We start from the raw sequence: 17,900 nt of genomic DNA, 5'->3' as shown, positions 1-17,900 counted from the left end.
GTGACCAAATTTCCCCATTTTATAAAGACACCAGTCATATTGGATTATGGTCCCATCCTATTCCAGTGTGACCTCATCATAACTAATTATATCTATAACAGCCTTATATCCAAGTAAGTTAACATTCTAAGGTACTGAGGATTAGGACTTCAACATATGAATTTTGAGAGAGACACAGTTCAACTGATTACGATACCCTGGTACCCAACTTCAGTAATTTGGTGTTTTACTCTGTGAAGTAGCATGAACCCTTGGAAACAAGTTTTCTATTTTCTATTTCCCTGTGACAGCTTTTTAAATGTGGTAACTAGCTGGTATTATTATTAGTTATAAGCTAAAATCTCGTATTTACCTAAGGGAATTATCTTTTTCATTTAATTATAAAATATTTAATACCTGCAGAAGAGTAAAATGTAACATATACTCTCCCTAGAGCTGTGAGTTACAAAGCATAATGGTGAAACACATTCCCATAACCCAACTTTAAAAAGGAGACATTCCAGGATTTCTGAACTTTATGTTTCATACTTAAGAGATTATACTGAAAGTAAGAATAGATTTGATAACAACACTGTGTTTTGATAGTGAGACCTGGGACAAGTTGTTAACCTCGTAAACCTCTTACTGCTCTATGAATAGGAACGATTATGGCACTTATATTACAGGGTTACTATAAGCATAAATGAGATAATGTAAATAAATCATTAAGTATTAGAATATAATAAATGCACAATAAAAACTGTGTAATTATTCGGTAGAATGAGAGATTACTATAGAAATTCAGATTGTGGGATCCCTGGGTGGCTCAGCGGTTTGGCGCCTGCCTTTGGCCCAGGGTGTGATCCTGGAGACCCAGGATAGAGTCCCATGTCAGCCTCCCTGCATGGAACCTACTTCTCCTTCTGCCCCCTCCCCCCGAATAAATAAATAAATAAATAAATAAATATTTTAAAAAAGAAGTTCAGATTGTTTTTAATTGGCATTGCTTTCCTAATTTTCATTATTCTGTTTTACAATTTTATCAAAATCAAATGTAATACGTCTACATAATTACAATTTGAGCTTCATAAACTTCATGTGAAAGTAATAAAATTAGACCTGAGAAGATAATTGTCTCTCTATATATTGCTTGGCATGGTAGTTTCTTCTAGGTTTTGGGGGTTTTTTTTGAGAGAATCTTTTTTTTTCTTTTTAAGATTTATTTATTTATTTATTTATTTATTTATTTATTTATTTTTATTTATTTATTTATGACACAGAGAGAAAGAGACACAGGCAGAGGGAGAAGCAGGCTCAATGCAGAGAGCCATATGTGGGACTCCATTCCGGGACTCCAGGATCATGCCCCCAGCTGAAGGCAGACGTTCAAACACTGAGCCACCCAGGCATCCCTTCTTTTTGTTTGGGTGTTTTTAAAGATTTTATTTAGTTATTCATGAGAAACAGAGAGAGAGAAAGAGGCAGAGACACAGGCAGAGGGAGAAGCAGGCTCCATGCAGGGACCCTGACATGGGACTCCATTCTGGGTCACCAGGATCATGCCCTGGGCCAGAGGTGTCGCTAAACCTCTGATCCACCCAGGCTGCCCTCTTCTGTTTTTAATACATAAAAGGAATCTTCTGTGTTTCAAAGTCTTAAATTCCAAGGATTGAATATCCAAGAATAATTTCAGTCTAAATTCTTTATATACATAGATCTTTAGGATATCTTGTTTTATTTTGTAGCAAATAGCTATAGATGATTGTTTTTCTATACTAGAAGGAAAAAATGCCAAGTGTATTGCCTATTTTGTTAATCCAAACAAGATACGTGTTATATTGTATCTCATAAAATGTCTTTTTTTTTTTTTTTTTTAAGATCCCCTTGGAAAGGACTTCCTGAACTGACCAATGAGAATGGCCAATACTGCCCTTTCAGCTGTGAAACACAAGCCTGGTCAATCGCTACTGTTCTTGAAACACTCTATGACTTATAGTTGATTCATGAATATGTATTAAGTATACAATCACTTAATATTATGGAATGCAAGGTCAAAATATAATGTAAATGCTTTATATGCACAGACTTGAGTCATTTTAAAAATCTCATTCATATGATATTGATGCCCAATTAGGTAATACTTTAAAAGCATTTTTGTTGTTTTTTTTTTCTTTAATGGACAGAAGTAGCTTTTGATTTGAATCAGAAAGAAAAACTATCATTACCAATAGGATATTTTTCTTTTGAATTCAGGAAGTATTCTTGAAATGTCTAGAAATTAAGAATTTGAAATCCAGAGATTAAAAAATAAAAATCATGTAATCTACTGTACATAAGTGAAAATGAAATATGAGAATGTAATAATGAATGAAATGGAAAAGTATCCTTAAATCTTGGTATTATATTTTCTTTAGTAAAAATACATACTGAATATTACTGTGGTTAACAAATGTTCTCACCTTTTAGTATATTATTACTAGCACCTCCCACACAGCATTTGATAAATACTAAGTATTGAATCACGGAAGTGTCTATCTACAATGTTATATTCAGAAATGGAGCACAGATGTTCATTGTGTGCTTTTACTTCACTAATATATTAATGTGTGGTGGGTATTTAATATTAATATTTTAATTAATATTTTAATATTTGCTATAATTTGCTTATGTTAATGATGCATACATAGGATATATGAAAAAACACAAGTATTTAAGAATTTTATTTCCTAAAAACTGTTTTATAAGATTATAAAATTAATCTTGAGGTCCTATTTCCTACTATGAGATGATTTACATTCTCAAAATGTACATTGTTGGTCAAAGAAAAACATGCTATATTAATTTTCTAAAACTTATTTTTAGTTTGTTTGTAAAAGCACATTGATGGATCATAGTAGATGCTAGTTTCCTATTACCTAAAACCTACATTGACAAGCTTAGCATTGAGAACAATCTTAATATAATAAAAATACATGAATTTAGTAGTTATCTTGAATTCGATAGAATAATTTAAAATTTTTCTCATGACCTTAATTCTGCAAAGTCATAAAAAGAAAAAGGTTTTTAACCTTTATATGAGTTAATATTTTTGAATAATACTTCAGATGGAATTTTTTATTGTTTTACTGTTTTTGTCTCAAGAAGACACCTATATAAAATCATTATACTTCTGGTTGAAAGAAAATAGTTGTAAAAACCCTTTCATTGCTATTTAATATTATTCAGTGGTGTATTTATAGTTAATGAAATAATGGTACAGTAACACTTTTCTCAATTAAAAGTCACATACCCAACCATTTTAAGAAATAAAAATAAGAAAAAGAAGTAAATTAAAACTTCTAGGTAGCAAAAATATGTGATGTTTTATTTATTTAAGATATTCCTACACTCAAAAGCTCATGCAGCTTAATGTGTCCTACACACCCTTCTTCAACGCTGACTTTAGAAATAGTTTTAACTAGCGTACTTTTTTGGTTTCCCAATATAAAGCAGATTAAATCCTACAAATTTAAGGGCAGTTATGATAGTAATATGATCACTATCTATAAACTCACTGGTTTCCAAGTGTCCCTTCCTTCTTCATTGTTCAATGTATACACTTCTCTAACTTATGCAGTTACAAGGAATAACCTTCCTTGAAAGAGAGAACCATTAGTCATCAAAGGTTTTTGCAGTTATGTTGCTCTACCATACTTTCTTTTATTAAAGGTGATAAAAATAACTGAAAACCAGTGTATTTAATGAAAGCAAGTGATAGCTGATAGTTAAATGGGATGAATGATTGGATGGATGGATAGATAGATAATGAGAATTTCTAAAACATAGCCATATTGGATTGTAGAGCAATTACCCATCTCAGTAATTTTTAAGGGTATCATGTTGTACTAGAAAATTAAGTGGTTGATATTCCAATAAGGAATATTAGGGAAAGAACATTGTGATTATCTGCATGGTCTATTTTAAAGTTTAAGAAGGCATGTTAGACTTATTTCATCAAAGGTAGTTAAAATAACAGTTTTAGACTTTAGAGGGATAAACGTCATATGACTAAAGAACATTTAAATAGAATGCTTCATTCCTGAGTGATGTTGGATGAGGTACCATTGTATTACATTTTGATGATGGTTCTGTGCCTTGGTTCTTTGCTAATCCAAATCAGTCTGACTCTTTAACATGAAAAGTTTGCCAGTATAACCAATATGCTATGATAATTTAATAAGTTTCAGAGATAGTTGAGGAAACATGAGATCTGCCATCATATCTGTGGACATTATAACCTAGTAAATTGTAATGCATTTCCAATATGTCTTCAACTGCTATATCTAGTAAGAAAATGTCATTTTTCTGTCTGTGTGCCAAGAAAATAAAAATATTTTCTAAAGGACCATATTTTATTTCATTCCATTATTTACCAATTAACTAATTTGTTGACCATTACCATTTATTCAGGGCTTGCTTATTTTGGGTACTTTTTTTTTGCAGGATGTGAGGGGGCAGAAAGGAAGAGGAAGAATTTTAGGCTGTTTGGTAATTTATTTAATTAGCCATATTGAAATTAGGAGCAAAATAAACTTGATGTATAATTAAATCTGTTAGCAACTATATACTCACCTGGTATTTCTTGAAACCTTTTACTATACCATGAAATTTTTTTTATCTTTTATTAACTTGCTAAAGGCAAATACTATAGGCCAGAACAGATGTGATATAGATGTGTGCCTCCTAAAAGTGGCCAGAAAGATTGTTTCATGTTTTTTTTTATTTTTATATTTTTAAAGATTTTATTTATTTATTTATTTATTCATTCATTCATTCATTCATTCATTCATTCTGTGAATATTCTTTATTCGCAGAGACACAGGCAGAGGGAGAAGTAGGCTCCATGCAGGGAACCCGATGTGGGACTCGATCCCAAGTCTCCAGGATCACGCCCCGGGCTGAAGGCGGTGCTAAACCGCTCAGCCACCTGGGCTGCCCCATGTTTTTTTTAAAGAAGGTTCATTTATTTATTTGAGAGAGAGAGATGGGGGGGCGGGGAGGGGGCGCAGAGGGAGAGGGAAAGAGAGAATTCAAGCCGACTTTCCACTGAGCGTGGAGCCCTAAGTGGGACTCAATCCCAGGACCCTGAGATCATGACCTAAGCTGGATGTTTAACCGACTGAGCTACGCAGGCACCCCTTTTCACTTTTTCTTTTTGTCTCACTTTTAATTATAAAATAACATCAAATGACCCAAGTTGATCCATCTAGTCTTGCCTTTAATTACTGTTGGTTCATTTTTACTGCAGATACGTATCTTTATCTTCAGGGAAAAGGTGTAGTAACTTGGAAATCCAAATTTCTATCAGTTTTTATGAGTGAATTTGTCAAACTTGACAAAACTTATTTTTATAGATCCTCAATGTGCCAAAATAATAAACTCAAGCAGGTTGTTTAGTTTGCTTGTTTTTTCCATTTGTACAAGCCTTGAATTATTAATACTGATACTATATCATTTTGGCTACAATTTTTTTCTTAATATTTGCTTTGTTATCTTGTTTGGAGGTTTTTGGGTTTTTTTTTTTTTGGTTAGAGGTTTTTTAACTTACAAAAGCTAATTTGAGTCAAATCTTCAGATTTATCTTCATGAACTCTTCTATTTATTCAAAATTTAATCAGCCTCATTCAATAATTTAATAAGTTTTTCCTTCTGATTTTATATTTATGTGTTTTATACCAGGATCTAGAAATGAGATGAGACATGACTTAGGTTTTTTCCAAACTGTTATATTCCAAACTCATGAATTGAATATGACATATATAGTGATTCCTTTTTATAATTATTTAATTTCTGGGATATATTAGTTATTTATGCCTATTTATTCATTTAACTTATAATATCTTATTTTAATATTTTTAGAGCTATTTCTTACTAATTTCCTACTCTCCTTTTTTGAAATCCTGTTTTATATACCCCTCTCTTTGTTCTTCCTAAGTACTTTTACATATCCAAAAAGTATTCTCTTACTATTTTTACTAAACTTATATTCACAGTATGTGTTAATGTGATAAGAACTGACATTAACAATATTTCATCTCACCTAAAAATATAGGCTGTCTGCATTCCAAAAAATTTTAGCTTTCTGAAATTCTTCCTAATTTTTATGTTTTTGGTTGCTATTATGTATGTAATCCATTTTGGTTCAACATAATAGCCAATTAGTTGGAATAAAAAAATTCAGACTTAATAAACATTTATGAACCCCTACCATATAATAGTCAATTTTATACTGAATGTATTATACTCATTTTATAAATGAGAACATTGATAAAGTGTCTTGCTCTACATCACACAACACAAATTACAGAACCAAGACTCAACCTCTGGTCTTGCTACAACAAATCATCTCTCTCTCAAAGATCTTCAAAATTGCAGTTTTCTGTTCTTGTCCTCACATTTCTTGCCATCATCCACCCATAGGTCAAGCATGGCTGTTATCAGTGTCATCTGATTACAGAAAACAGATCTTGTTCTGCTTAGATCTAGACATAACCCCCTATCACCTGGTCAGAATGCCGTGTCTGCAGCCATCTGCCTGAATAAGATGACTGATCTTTTTCTTGCTAAATATTCAGACCCCAAGTGCCAAGCATGGGTTAGGTGACACAATTTGGATACATTTACAAATATAAATGTCCTATCAAAGTGAGGCAGTAAAGAGTCAGATAATGAGGATAAGAATGGTTGAGAGAGGGGAGCCTGGATGGCTCAGTTGGTTAAACATCTGCCTTTGGCTCAGGTCATGATCTCAGGGTCCTGGTATGGAGCCCCACATGGGTGGGGGGGTGTCCCTGCTCAGCAGGGAGTATGCTTCTCCCTCTCCCTCTGTCTCTCCCCCTGCTTGTGCATGCCCCGCCTCTCTCTCTCTCCCTTTCATGAATATATTCAATCTTAAAAAAAAAAAAAATTAAGAGATGACCAGCTGTGCTGTCAAAGTTGCTACCTGTGGATTTTGGTAAGAAGTCAGGATTCACCCCCAGGCATGGAGAATCGTAAAAGAAGCAAGTTATATCTATAGAAGGTCACTAACAGATACGGCACTTCACTCTGCAAATGTTTACTGCTAATATTGATTGTAGCTGATAGATTCTGAAAGTGCAAAACTAAGCACTAAGTCTTCTTAGCCACTTTTTCTTATACAAAAAGATTCATGTTGATAGCACATCACATTTGATGGATCACAAAGTCTCACTTTACCTGACTAGGTTCTCTTCTATCACCTCTTTCTGTTCACACTCTTGTCTTGTCCTTAGACTAATATAATTATTCCTGAGTTGGTCACAACTTACTTCATCCCTCATAGAACTATGAGGAAAACCTCTCTTGAACACTGATTCTATCCCATCACTGCTCAGAGGACATTTGGAATCCCCTGTAATCTGGCCCAGTCTCTCTCCAGTGTTGGTATGATGACACTTGTTCTTTCCAAAGTTGATCAGTTGCCTGAGCTTTTGTTTCTTCAAAAACATCCTCTTGTTTGTAAAAACAAGAGGATGGTAATACCTACAGTATACCTACTGTAGGTAATACCTACAGTAAACATTCATGAAAGTGACCCATAGTATATCAGGATTAAGTCTGATGTTGTGATAGAACCCAAATAACAGCGGTCTAAGTGAGATTAGGGTGCAGAGGTGTGCAATCCAAGGCTGATGCACTGGTTTCATGGTCATCAGGACTAATGGACACAGAATATTCTTATCACTTCCCAGGTATAGTATTTTTAATGTGAACTCGTTGTTTCCCAGATGTGAGCAGAGATGTACAATAATGAACTCACTTATTTTAATCAGTGGTTTTTCCTCCAAATTAAAATTTTTTGACGTTCCAAAGCTAAATCTTGGGAAAACAAGAGCTCAACGTTTATATTGTCTAAACTCTGATGTGGGAAACAAAGGCAAAAGAAAAATTATTAAGTTTCCTTACTACTTACAGCCCATTGACAAGTCCTTGAAACAGGCAGAGCGACATTCCTCCAGGAACTCAGCTGCCTCAGTTTAATACCTGCTAAGGGCAAAAGGCAAATCTCAGCCTGACTCCCAGGATCCTGTAAATCTAACATATAAAAATTCCTTTGGAAACCTCCTTTATCTCTACCCTCCAAGATAGATGTTGATAATCATCCCCCAAGCATATGGCCCACCGATACATACCTGAAGGGTCTCAAGCCTAAGGTTTTATTAGATGGTAATAAATGACCTTTTCCTGACAATAGCTAGCCCCCTCAAGGTCCTGGAAACTCTGTTTCCAAAATTCCTTAGAGATGTACTATCTCCCTGACTCCTTCTCAACTTGAAGATATATGATGACCACCCCTCATGACACCGGTGCAGCTCTTTCTGCCCACAGATCCTGTCTCTGTGCTTTAATAAAACCACCGTTTTGCACCAAAGACATCTCAAGAATTCTTTCTTGGCCATCAGCTTCAAACCCCAATGTCTTTTCCTACAGTAAATTCATTGCAAGGACACCTGGTTGGCTCAGTAGTTGAGCGTCTGCCTTCGGCTCAGGTCATGATCCTGGGGTCCTGGGATCGAGGAGCCTGCTTCTCCTTCTGCCTCTGTCTCTGCCTCTCTCTGTGTGTGTCTCTAATGAATAAATAAATAAGTAAAATCTTTTAAAATAATTTAAATGAATTAAAAAATTTAAATGAGTCTTTAAAATGTAAGTATAAAATTATGAATTATAAAATTTGTTCTTACTTTAACCAAGCCAGAAAATTTGCAATAATTTTTTTAAGATTGTATTTATTTATTCATGAGAGATACACAGAGAAAGAGAAGCAGAGACACAGGCAGAAGGAGAAGCAGGATCCTCACAGGGAGCCCCATGTGGGACTCGATCCTGGATCCCAGATCACTCCCTGAGCTGAAGGCAGATGCTCAACCACTGAGCCACCCAGGTGTCCCTAATTCATTAAATTTTAAAGACATAGGTCCACTTACATGTGGATTTTTTAGAGTACTGTATTTGCTCTTATGATTTTCTTAACACTTTTCTTTAGCTTACTTTACTGTAAGAATACAGTAGATAATATGTATAACATACAAAATATGTGTTAATCAACTATTTGTTATTGGTGAGGCTGCCTGTCAACAATAGGCTATTAGTATTTAAAATTTGGAAGAGTCAGGGATCCCTGGGTGGCTCAGCGGTTTGGTGCCTGCCTTCAGCCCTGAGCGTGATCCTGGAGTCCCGGGATCGAGTCCCACATCGGGCTTCCTGTGTAGAGCCTGCTTCTCCCTCTGCCTGACTCTCTCTCATGAATTAAAATTTGGAAGAATCAAAAGTTCTGTGTGGCTTTTTGACTACACAGGGTTGGCATCCCCTTACCTCAGTGTTGTACAAGGTCAATTGTACTTGAGCTGCACACATATGAGTTACACACTTTTCTGTCTGTAGATTAGAGATCCACAAAAAGTCTCCCCACTTCTGCCATAAAAACCTGTTATATAGAAGCACCTGGGTGGCTCGGCGGGTTAAGTATACAACTCTTGATTTCAGCTCAGGTCATGATCTCAGGGTGTGAGATGGAGCCCTGTGTGGGGCTCCAGCTGGGCGCAGAGCCTGCTTAAGGTTCTCTATCCCTCTCTGTCCCTCCCCCATTAAAAAAAAACCAACAACAACAACCGGTTAACGAGCCCTTGTATTATTTCAACAGTAATTGAATTTAACACTTTGTGCTTTACCGTTTAAGGTTTTAGAGACCATCTACTGTGTGAAGTAGTCTTTGTTTTTATTTACATTAAATTTATCCTTTTAGAATATTACTCAGTTTGATCAGTAAACCTGTTTATCCTAATTTTATAATTAGCTTGATTGTTATAGGCTTCTAGAATATCCCAAATCTTTTTCTTTTTTTTCTCTCTCTCTCTCTCTCTCTCTCTCTCTCACACACACACACAAACCCCTTTTACACACTTCTAAAAAAAATTGGGATCTGGGGATCCCTGGGCGGCTCAGTGGTTTAGCGCCTGCCTTCCGCTCATGGCATGATCCTGAAGTCCCAGGATCAAGTCCCACATCGGGCCCCCTGCATGGAGCCTGCTTCTCCCTCTGTCTGTGTCTCTGCCTCTCTCTCTTGCTCTGTGTGTCTCTCATGAATAAATAAATAAAATCTAAAAAAAAAAAAAAAAAAAAACTTGGGATCTAAGTGCCTTATCCAATGTAACAGATTTTTAGATACAGGCATCCTGATGGCTAACTCAGCAATCTTCTTCCTATAATTCCACGGTGTAAGAAAAGAACTAGGTGGTACTGGGCAAGTTCCCTGATGTGGGTGCTGCCGTTTGCCATCTTGTAACTACAAAGGGTTCTCCAATCATTTGGACAAAGATACAGTATCTCCTCTATGGTGAGAGGTCAGGGGATTCAAGATAGTTAGAATTCACATCAAAACGGTATCAATTATTCAAAGTATTGGACTTCTATGGAACATGGTAATTCTTTTATATTCTAAACAGAATTCTTCAGTTAAAAAGCATCTAATCATGGTAGCCTGGGTGGCTCAGCAGTTTAGCGCTGCCTTCAGCCCAGGGCGTGATCCTGGAGACCCAGGATCAAGTCCCACATCAGGCTCCCTGCATGGAGCCTGCTTCTCCCTCTGCTTGTGTCTCTGCCTCTCTCTCTCTCTCTGTGTGACTATCATAAATAAATAATAATAATAATAATAAATAAATATATAAAATCTTTTTAAAAAAGCATCTAATCATTATTTCACGAAGGTCACAAAAAGGCATCATTAAAAACTTAGGAAACAATTAAGCTTGCTTTTTTTCCCTTTTTTTTTTTTTTTTGCCAGATTCTTTTTTTTTTTTTTTAACATATAAAAACATTTATTCAGTAGGAAACAAGAGTGGCAGACACCATCCAGTAAAAGCAGCTCAATCCTGCTCAGTTAGGCTAGTTGAAGAACCATGCTTCAAAAAAAAGAAAGGGGGGGATCCCTGGGTGGCGCAGCGGTTTGGCGCCTGCCTTTGGCCCGGGGCGCGATCCTGGAGACCCGGGATCGAATCCCACGTCGGGCTCCCGGTGCATGGAGCCTGCTTCTCCCTCGCCTGTGTCTCTGCCCCTCTCTCTCTCTGTGTATGTGTGACTATCATAAATAAATAATAAAAAAAAAAAAAACAGTAAAATCTTTTAAGAAAGGAAGACAGGCAAACAAGTGCTTCACAGGAGCAAGGGACTTCAAGGCCACCCGCAGGACACCCGCCTGCAGGGACGGGGACAGGGAGGGTGACCTCTCAGGGCCTTCGGAGAGGTGCTGGGCGGATGGGCCTGGTCTCCTTGGGTGTCCGTCTTCTGTCCTCGCTGGACCCAGCACTTGAGAAGACAATTCTGGGTTTCTTTTTGGAGGCTCGCTGTCGGGGATCTGGAGGCCGATGGGCGGTGCCGCAGGATTTGGGGGCGACAAAGTCACCGTCTGGGGGGCCGCAGAGGCCAGACGCCGGTGCCCCTGGGAACAGGGCGGGCTCGGTGGGTGCGGCTCCTGGCACCCCGCGGCCACCTCCAGGCCTTCGACCGCGTCCAGGCCCTGCGGCGGCGGACCCGACGCTTCTGCTCCAATTCAGCGATTCCAGCCCTGCCCGGGACCGCGACCGCCAGCTGAGCCCGAGGGGGCTCCCCCGACCGTCCACCCCCGGAGCAGCCGCGGGGCCGGCCGGGGCGGGCTGTGCGGAGGCGGGAGGCGGGAGGCGGGGGGCGGGGGGCGGGAGGCGGGGGGCGGGGGGCGGGGGGCGGGGGGCGGGAGGCGGGGACGCCCAAGGGCTCTGCCCCACCCCTCGGGGCTGACGGGCGCCCGCCCAGCGGGAGGAGGTCCCAGATGGCGCTGCCCTGGCGGAGCTCCGGGAGGTGACGGGGGCAGGGCCGATGCGCCGCGGCCACCTCGCTCGCCTGCCCGTCGCCGTCGCCGCGTCCTTCAGGGCCGGGTGCGCCCCCTCCAGGCCCGCGGTTCTCCGCGCAGGGAGCAGGACTTGCCCCGGCAAGCGAGGCCGCCGCAGGGAGCTCGGGGCCGCCGCAGGGAGCTCGGGGCCGCCGCAGGGAGCTCGGGGCCGCCGTAGGGAGCTCGGGGCCGCCGCAGGGAGCTCGGGGCCGCCGCAGGGAGCTCGGGGCCGCCGCAGGGAGCTCGGGGCCGCCGTAGGGAGCTCGGGGCCGCCGCAGGGAGCTCGGGGCCGCCGCAGGGAGCTCGGGGCCGCTGTAGGGAGCTCGGGGCCGCTGCAGGGCCAGGGTCGTTGCAGGGAGCTCGGGGCCACTGCAGGGCCAGGGTCGTTGCAGGGAGCTCGGGGCCACTGCAGGGCCAGGGTCGTTGCAGGGAGCTCGGGGCCACTGCAGGGCCAGGGTCGTTGCAGGGAGCTCAGGGCCACTGCAGGGAGCTCGGGGCCGCGGCAGGGCCAGGGTCGTTGCAGGGAGCTCGGGGCCACTGCAGGGCCAGGGTCGTTGCAGGGAGCTCAGGGCCACTGCAGGGCCAGGGTCGTTGCAGGGAGCTCGGGGCCACTGCAGGGCCAGGGTCGTTGCAGGGAGCTCAGGGCCACTGCAGGGAGCTCGGGGCCGCGGCAGGGCCAGGGTCGTTGCAGGGAGCTCGGGGCCACTGCAGGGCCAGGGTCGTTGCAGGGAGCTCGGGGCCGCTGCAGGGCCAGGGTCGTTGCAGACCGTGAGCAAAAGCGGAGCGAAGGCAGCAGGGCCGCTCGCCGTCCCGCAGCCCCTCGCAGTGCGGCGGGAGCTCTGCCTCTGCGGCTCCTCCGCGGCGGTCTCGGTGGCCTCCGGGCCGGGCGGGCCTCCCCCTCTGAGTCCTTAGGCTTCTGCTCCTGCTCCTCCCGAAGAGCCCGGCGCCCACAAAGCTCTCCACTCGCCGCCTGTTCCAAACGTGCCAGCTGCTGCGGAGCCACGTCTCCGGCCTGGGACAGCGGGTTCATCAGCAGGAAAGTGGGGAGCCCAGGGGCGTCCTTCGGGCCCTCCTGGTGCTGCTCTTCTCCCAAATTCCCCAGGGCCTGTTTGCACGGCCCTGCAGTACCTGGCACGGAGCCTGTCGGGGCCCTCTGCCAGTTGGGAAATGAGGGCCACGGCCACCTCTTTGGGATCCAGAGTGGGTCTGGGTGGACAAAGCCTCTTGTGATCACCTCCCGCAGTCGCTCAAATAGCCCGTGTTCCCGAGGCAGCCGGAAGGGAGGGTGACTGTGCCCAGAGAAGGCTTTCTCCTGGTTGGCGATGGCCTGGCACACCTGCTGGGCCAGCCGGTAGTCCTGCGGAGACTTCTCATCCGGCCCTATGTCCACCAGTGGGTCTAAGGTGCTTCCCACAGTTTCTGGTTTTCCTCCAGCCATCGTCCCAAGAAGCATGATGGAGGAACAGGGCTCCAGAGGAGAGCGGGGACCTCCTGGGTTCCTGCCCCCACAGCACTTGGGTCACTGCTGGCTTCAGTTCATCCTTCTGCACGAACTCACAGAGAGAGCTTCCTCGAGACACTGGATGGTCCCAACTGAGGCATCCACTAGCAGCAAAGAGAGATCTTGAATCAAAGCCTGGGCCTTGGCTCTGGTGGAGTCCCCTTTGGGGTTGAGGTAAAGTGGGCGGTAAGCACTGAGCACAGCTCCCCGGACCCCAGGCTCCTTAGACCAGATGAGGGGCAGCATGCGGCACACCCCAAACAGGGCCTGAGGTGCCCCAAACTGGAACAGTGTCACAAAGAATTCACTCACCTCCTGTACCACTGTTGTGTCTCATACATCATCTTGCTGATGATGCCAATGGCCTCTGTGATCTTCAGAGAAGCGGTAGGTCCTGCAGATACTGCAGCAGCGTCTCGGCTTCACCGGTTCATCATCGTCCCTGGACGTCACAGGCCCCTGACACACAGGGCTTGTCTTTGCAGCCTGGCTGTTCTGGGCCCGTGTTCCCCGCAGGCCCCTGGGTATTCTCCTGTGTGCTTTTGCCAGGTTCTTAAACTTATGTTTAACTTTAAAAAGAAGGGCTTCCAATAAATAAAATCTTAAAAAAGAAAAAAAAAGGGACACCTGGGTGGCTCAGAGGTTGAGCATCTGCCTTTGGCCCAGGCGTGATCCTGGAGTCCTAGGATCGAGTCTCACATTAGGCTCCCTGCATGGAGCCTGCTTCTCCCTCTGCCTTTGTCTCTCCCTCTCTCTGTGTCACTCATGAATAAATGAATTAAATTTAAAAAAAAGAAAGAAGAAGAAGGGCTTCTGAGAGCCGAGAGCCCTTCTGCAGGGTCCCCGAAGAGCCGGGCTGCGGGCTGCGGCGGCCCCGGCGCGCCACCAGGGGGCAGTGTGTGCCCGCGGGGCTCCGGCCGAGCGCCCCCTCCCCTGACTCGGACCTGTGCGCCCGACACCGGAGCGCCGGGGCCGGGGCGGGATCCTGGGGTCGCGGGATCCGGGCCCGCGTCGGCGCCCCGCGTGGAGCCTGTTTGCTTCCGTGTCTCTCACGAGGAAGTAAAAACCTTTAAAAAATGAAGTTTTTCATAAATCTAACTTTAGAGTAAGTTTTTTTTTTTTTTTCCAAAGATGTTATTTATTTATGGAAAACAGAGGGAGAAGCAGGCTCCACGCAGGGAGCCGGATGCGGGACTGGATCCCGGGTCTCCAGGGTCACGGTCTGGGCTGCGGCGGCGCTAACCGCTGAGCCACCCCGCTGCCCTGTGGGAGCTTTAGTATCAAGTATAGGACATGGACTCCTTCATAAATGAGACTTCGCTTTCCCTTTGGATCAACAGTGGGCCTGAGCACCTCTGCTCTCCCGTGTCCACTCTGCATAAGACTTTGCAAATATTCCCAGTCGCACTTGCCTATGGCGATTGATGACATTACCCTTGGAAAGGAGTTAACTGATTGTAAAGGAAATGCAATGACTTTTTAACAGATCACTCAGTAAGAGGCAATGGCAATTATGGAAAGTCAGCTCTGAAATTAGAAATTCCTGGGGATCCCTGGGTGGCTCAGCGGTTTAGCGCTGCCTTCGGCCCAGGGCGTGACCCTGGGGACCCGGGATGAGTCCCACGTCAGGTTCCCTGCATGGAGCCTGCTTCTCCCTCTGCCTGTGTCTCTGCCTCTCTCTCTCTCTCTTTCTCTCTCTCTCTCTCATGAATAAGTAAATAAATCTTAAAAAAAAAAAAAAAAGAAAGAAAAATTCTTCACCTTTACATTAGTGATGCCTTGGTAATCTCTCCACTTGTGTTGTCTCTTTATCAGTAAGTTCATCAGTGCATCTTTACAGAAAAGAAATCCCTTATTGTGGTAATCATTTCTCAACATATACGTATAGCAAAATATCACATTATCTACCTTAAGCTTACACAACGCTATATGTCAATCATATCAGAAAAGATGGGGAAAAATGAAACCAAGGCCCTAACTCCAAAATTATATATTATTTTAACAGTAGATAGGTTGAAGTTTTAATTTATGAGAAAATTGAGGTGTGTGGTTTGTTTTTTTTTTTTTTTTCAATCACTAAAGAGATTTTAATTTCACTTCCATAATAGTATGGGAGAAATGAGAAACACCTTTGCATAAACCCTCTTTGGATGACAATGTCTACTTCAGTATTAAGAGGTAAGGTATTTCTAGGTAGGCAATTTGAGTCGGGAAGTTGAGATTCCCACTGCCTTCAAATTATTTCCTATAGTCAGAGGTGGGTAGGAAATTGAGTGAAGACATGGGAGACATTTCTTCGTTGCAAAGAGGCTGAAAGGCAAACTCTGTTTTCTCTAGATTATAAAATGTCTCTCAGCATGTTGATGACTCTTATAAGTTTAATCTTTTCTGTTTAGTTAACAAAGTAACTCAATCGTGTCCTATTTTGTTCTCAGCCAATTTTGGATGAAGCTTCTCTCACTCAACTCAGAGATTTTCAGGGCACAAATGTCTAGGGAATTTTTTTTTTTTTTAATATGAGACATGACCATACTTAAAAATGACAGTTTATTATTAAGAAGAGAGATCATAACCTTGGTCCTTTCTTTTCTGGAAGCATTCCCAAAACTGGAATTTTTAGACCTCTCCCCTTCAGGTAAGTTGTAAAGAGAGAATTAAGATACCATCCATTTCCATTTGGTATTGGAAGAAAAGAGTAAGATCCTGGATGTGTTTGAAGGTGTTTTGTGGGTTTGTTTTTCCTCAAAATGATCACAAATTCCTCTGGAGTGTCCTACTTTCCAGTCAAAGTTAGTGTTTTTAGATACTAACAGTGAAGAAACTTCAGGCCTAGCATTGCTTTCACATTCATGACCCAGAGATTCACATGTATAAACAAAACAATTGTGAATATGGCTCGGCTTATACAATTTCCTCCTCCTCATTTCTTCTTTTTATTTTATTTTATTTTTTTTTATTTATTTATGATAGTCACACAGAGAGCGAGAGAGAGGCAGAGACACAGGCAGAGGGAGAAGCAGGCTCCATGCCTCCTCATTTCTTCTAAATTGGAAATCTCAGGTCATCATGATTCGAAATCCAGAACACGCGAAAAGAGAAGCTCTAGAGGTAAAGCTGCCCCACACAAGAAAGAGAAAATTGGGAAAGGAAAGAGAACGGTTGGAGAGCTGAAGAGGGTGACGTCAGGTCCAGTGGCCCCGCATCTATTACCTGCTTAGAGACTATTTCTGTCCTCTCTCAACTGAGTCTGACTCTGAAGGCTGATCCTTCAGATCAAGTATACAGTAATATTTTTCTGAAGTAAAATGAAATTCGCAAGTCACGTTCAATCTCATGTTTAACCCTAACTTCTAGCAAGCGCTGCTACAAATGCTGAAGATTCCTTTTAATTCTGTAGAGAGCAAAATGGAGCCTCTCATGTCAAGCAAGAACCCGTGTCAAGCAGCAAGGCAAGCAGTTAAGGTACTCCAGCTCCGAGATATGGCAGGACCAGGGTCAGCTGGTGCCCCAGAACTGATAGCAGCGGAACCACAGGAAGTCTGCAGGGACCCAGTAGTGATTAAATCCCTTTAAAAGGGGGAGGATTTTGGCAGCAAACTGTTAGATGCCTCAGACTTGACCCCTTGTGTCTGACCACTTAAAACAGGCAACTGCCGCCAAGGCTCTGCCCCACTGATCTCTGAACAGAACTGAGATCCTTCACTGCTTAAACAGAAGCGGGAAGTGCCAGGAGCTGACCTGGACCAGACCCAGGGATCATCCCAGTGCGTGCCCACAGACTGAGTTCACATTTAGTCCCTTAACTTCCTGCACCCCTTCCCTTACCTGGTTTGTTGTGTGGATTGTCTTCTGTCCTGCTCTGCGTGCTGTGTGACAAGTCCAGTTTAATCACATGATGAATTGTCATTGAGTTTGGAATCCTGAACCTGCCTTATAGTTGTGATATAACTTTGCTTTATGATCGAATACAGCTGCCATTGTGGAAAGACACGACTCGTGTGTGCCCCTCCATAGCGTGCTCATGACCAGCTCGTGCAACTGTGTCTCACACTCTCCAGTGGAGATGTTAACATTACCAAAGAGCAATCAAATAAAGAGAGAAGGAGACTTAGAGGAACGGTTGTGATCAAAAAGTAGTATCGAAAAGTTTGGGCTACAACCCCATAGCCTAAAGTTCAAATGAAAGAAAGATGGTAATCCTGTTCTCAATTTACCTGAAGCGGAGAGAAAAAAAAATAAACCCTGAAAAATAGTAACTAGGACTCAAGATAGCAGACGACACTTGCACCTTGGCCTCCCTTCTCTCCACAGACCAAGGCTGCGCAGAGTGCTCTGCAAACCAGTGTAGGGAAACAAGAACTGTGCATTACAGGTCTACGAATAGAAAAATGAAATTGAGTACAAACACTTAGAAAATTTTATAGCAGCCTGGCTTTGCCTGATCAGATTGATTTTTTAAAAGATTCTATTTATTTATTTATTTATTTATTTATTTATTTA

General features: G+C 42.6%; 1 protein-coding gene across 4 annotated transcripts in view; it reads left to right on the top strand.

Annotated features, from left to right (window-relative positions):
- Positions 1-4,363, top strand: part of AGL (amylo-alpha-1, 6-glucosidase, 4-alpha-glucanotransferase) — a 73,544-nt gene extending 69,181 nt beyond the window's left edge. For all 4 annotated transcript variants that reach the window (XM_041748092.1, XM_041748089.1, XM_041748091.1 and 1 more), the window contains exon 34: positions 1,858-4,363. In XM_041748092.1, the coding sequence (XP_041604026.1) occupies positions 1,858-1,975 (118 nt within the window). In that variant the 3' untranslated portion in view covers positions 1,976-4,363. The remainder of the gene's footprint in view (positions 1-1,857) is intronic.
- Positions 4,364-17,900: the final 13,537 nt, after the last annotated feature.

Source organism: Vulpes lagopus, chromosome 3 (genome assembly GCF_018345385.1).
Source record: "Vulpes lagopus strain Blue_001 chromosome 3, ASM1834538v1, whole genome shotgun sequence".
NCBI classification, from domain to species: Eukaryota; Metazoa; Chordata; class Mammalia; order Carnivora; family Canidae; genus Vulpes; species Vulpes lagopus.
This window is presented reverse-complemented; position numbering and strand designations above follow the sequence as displayed.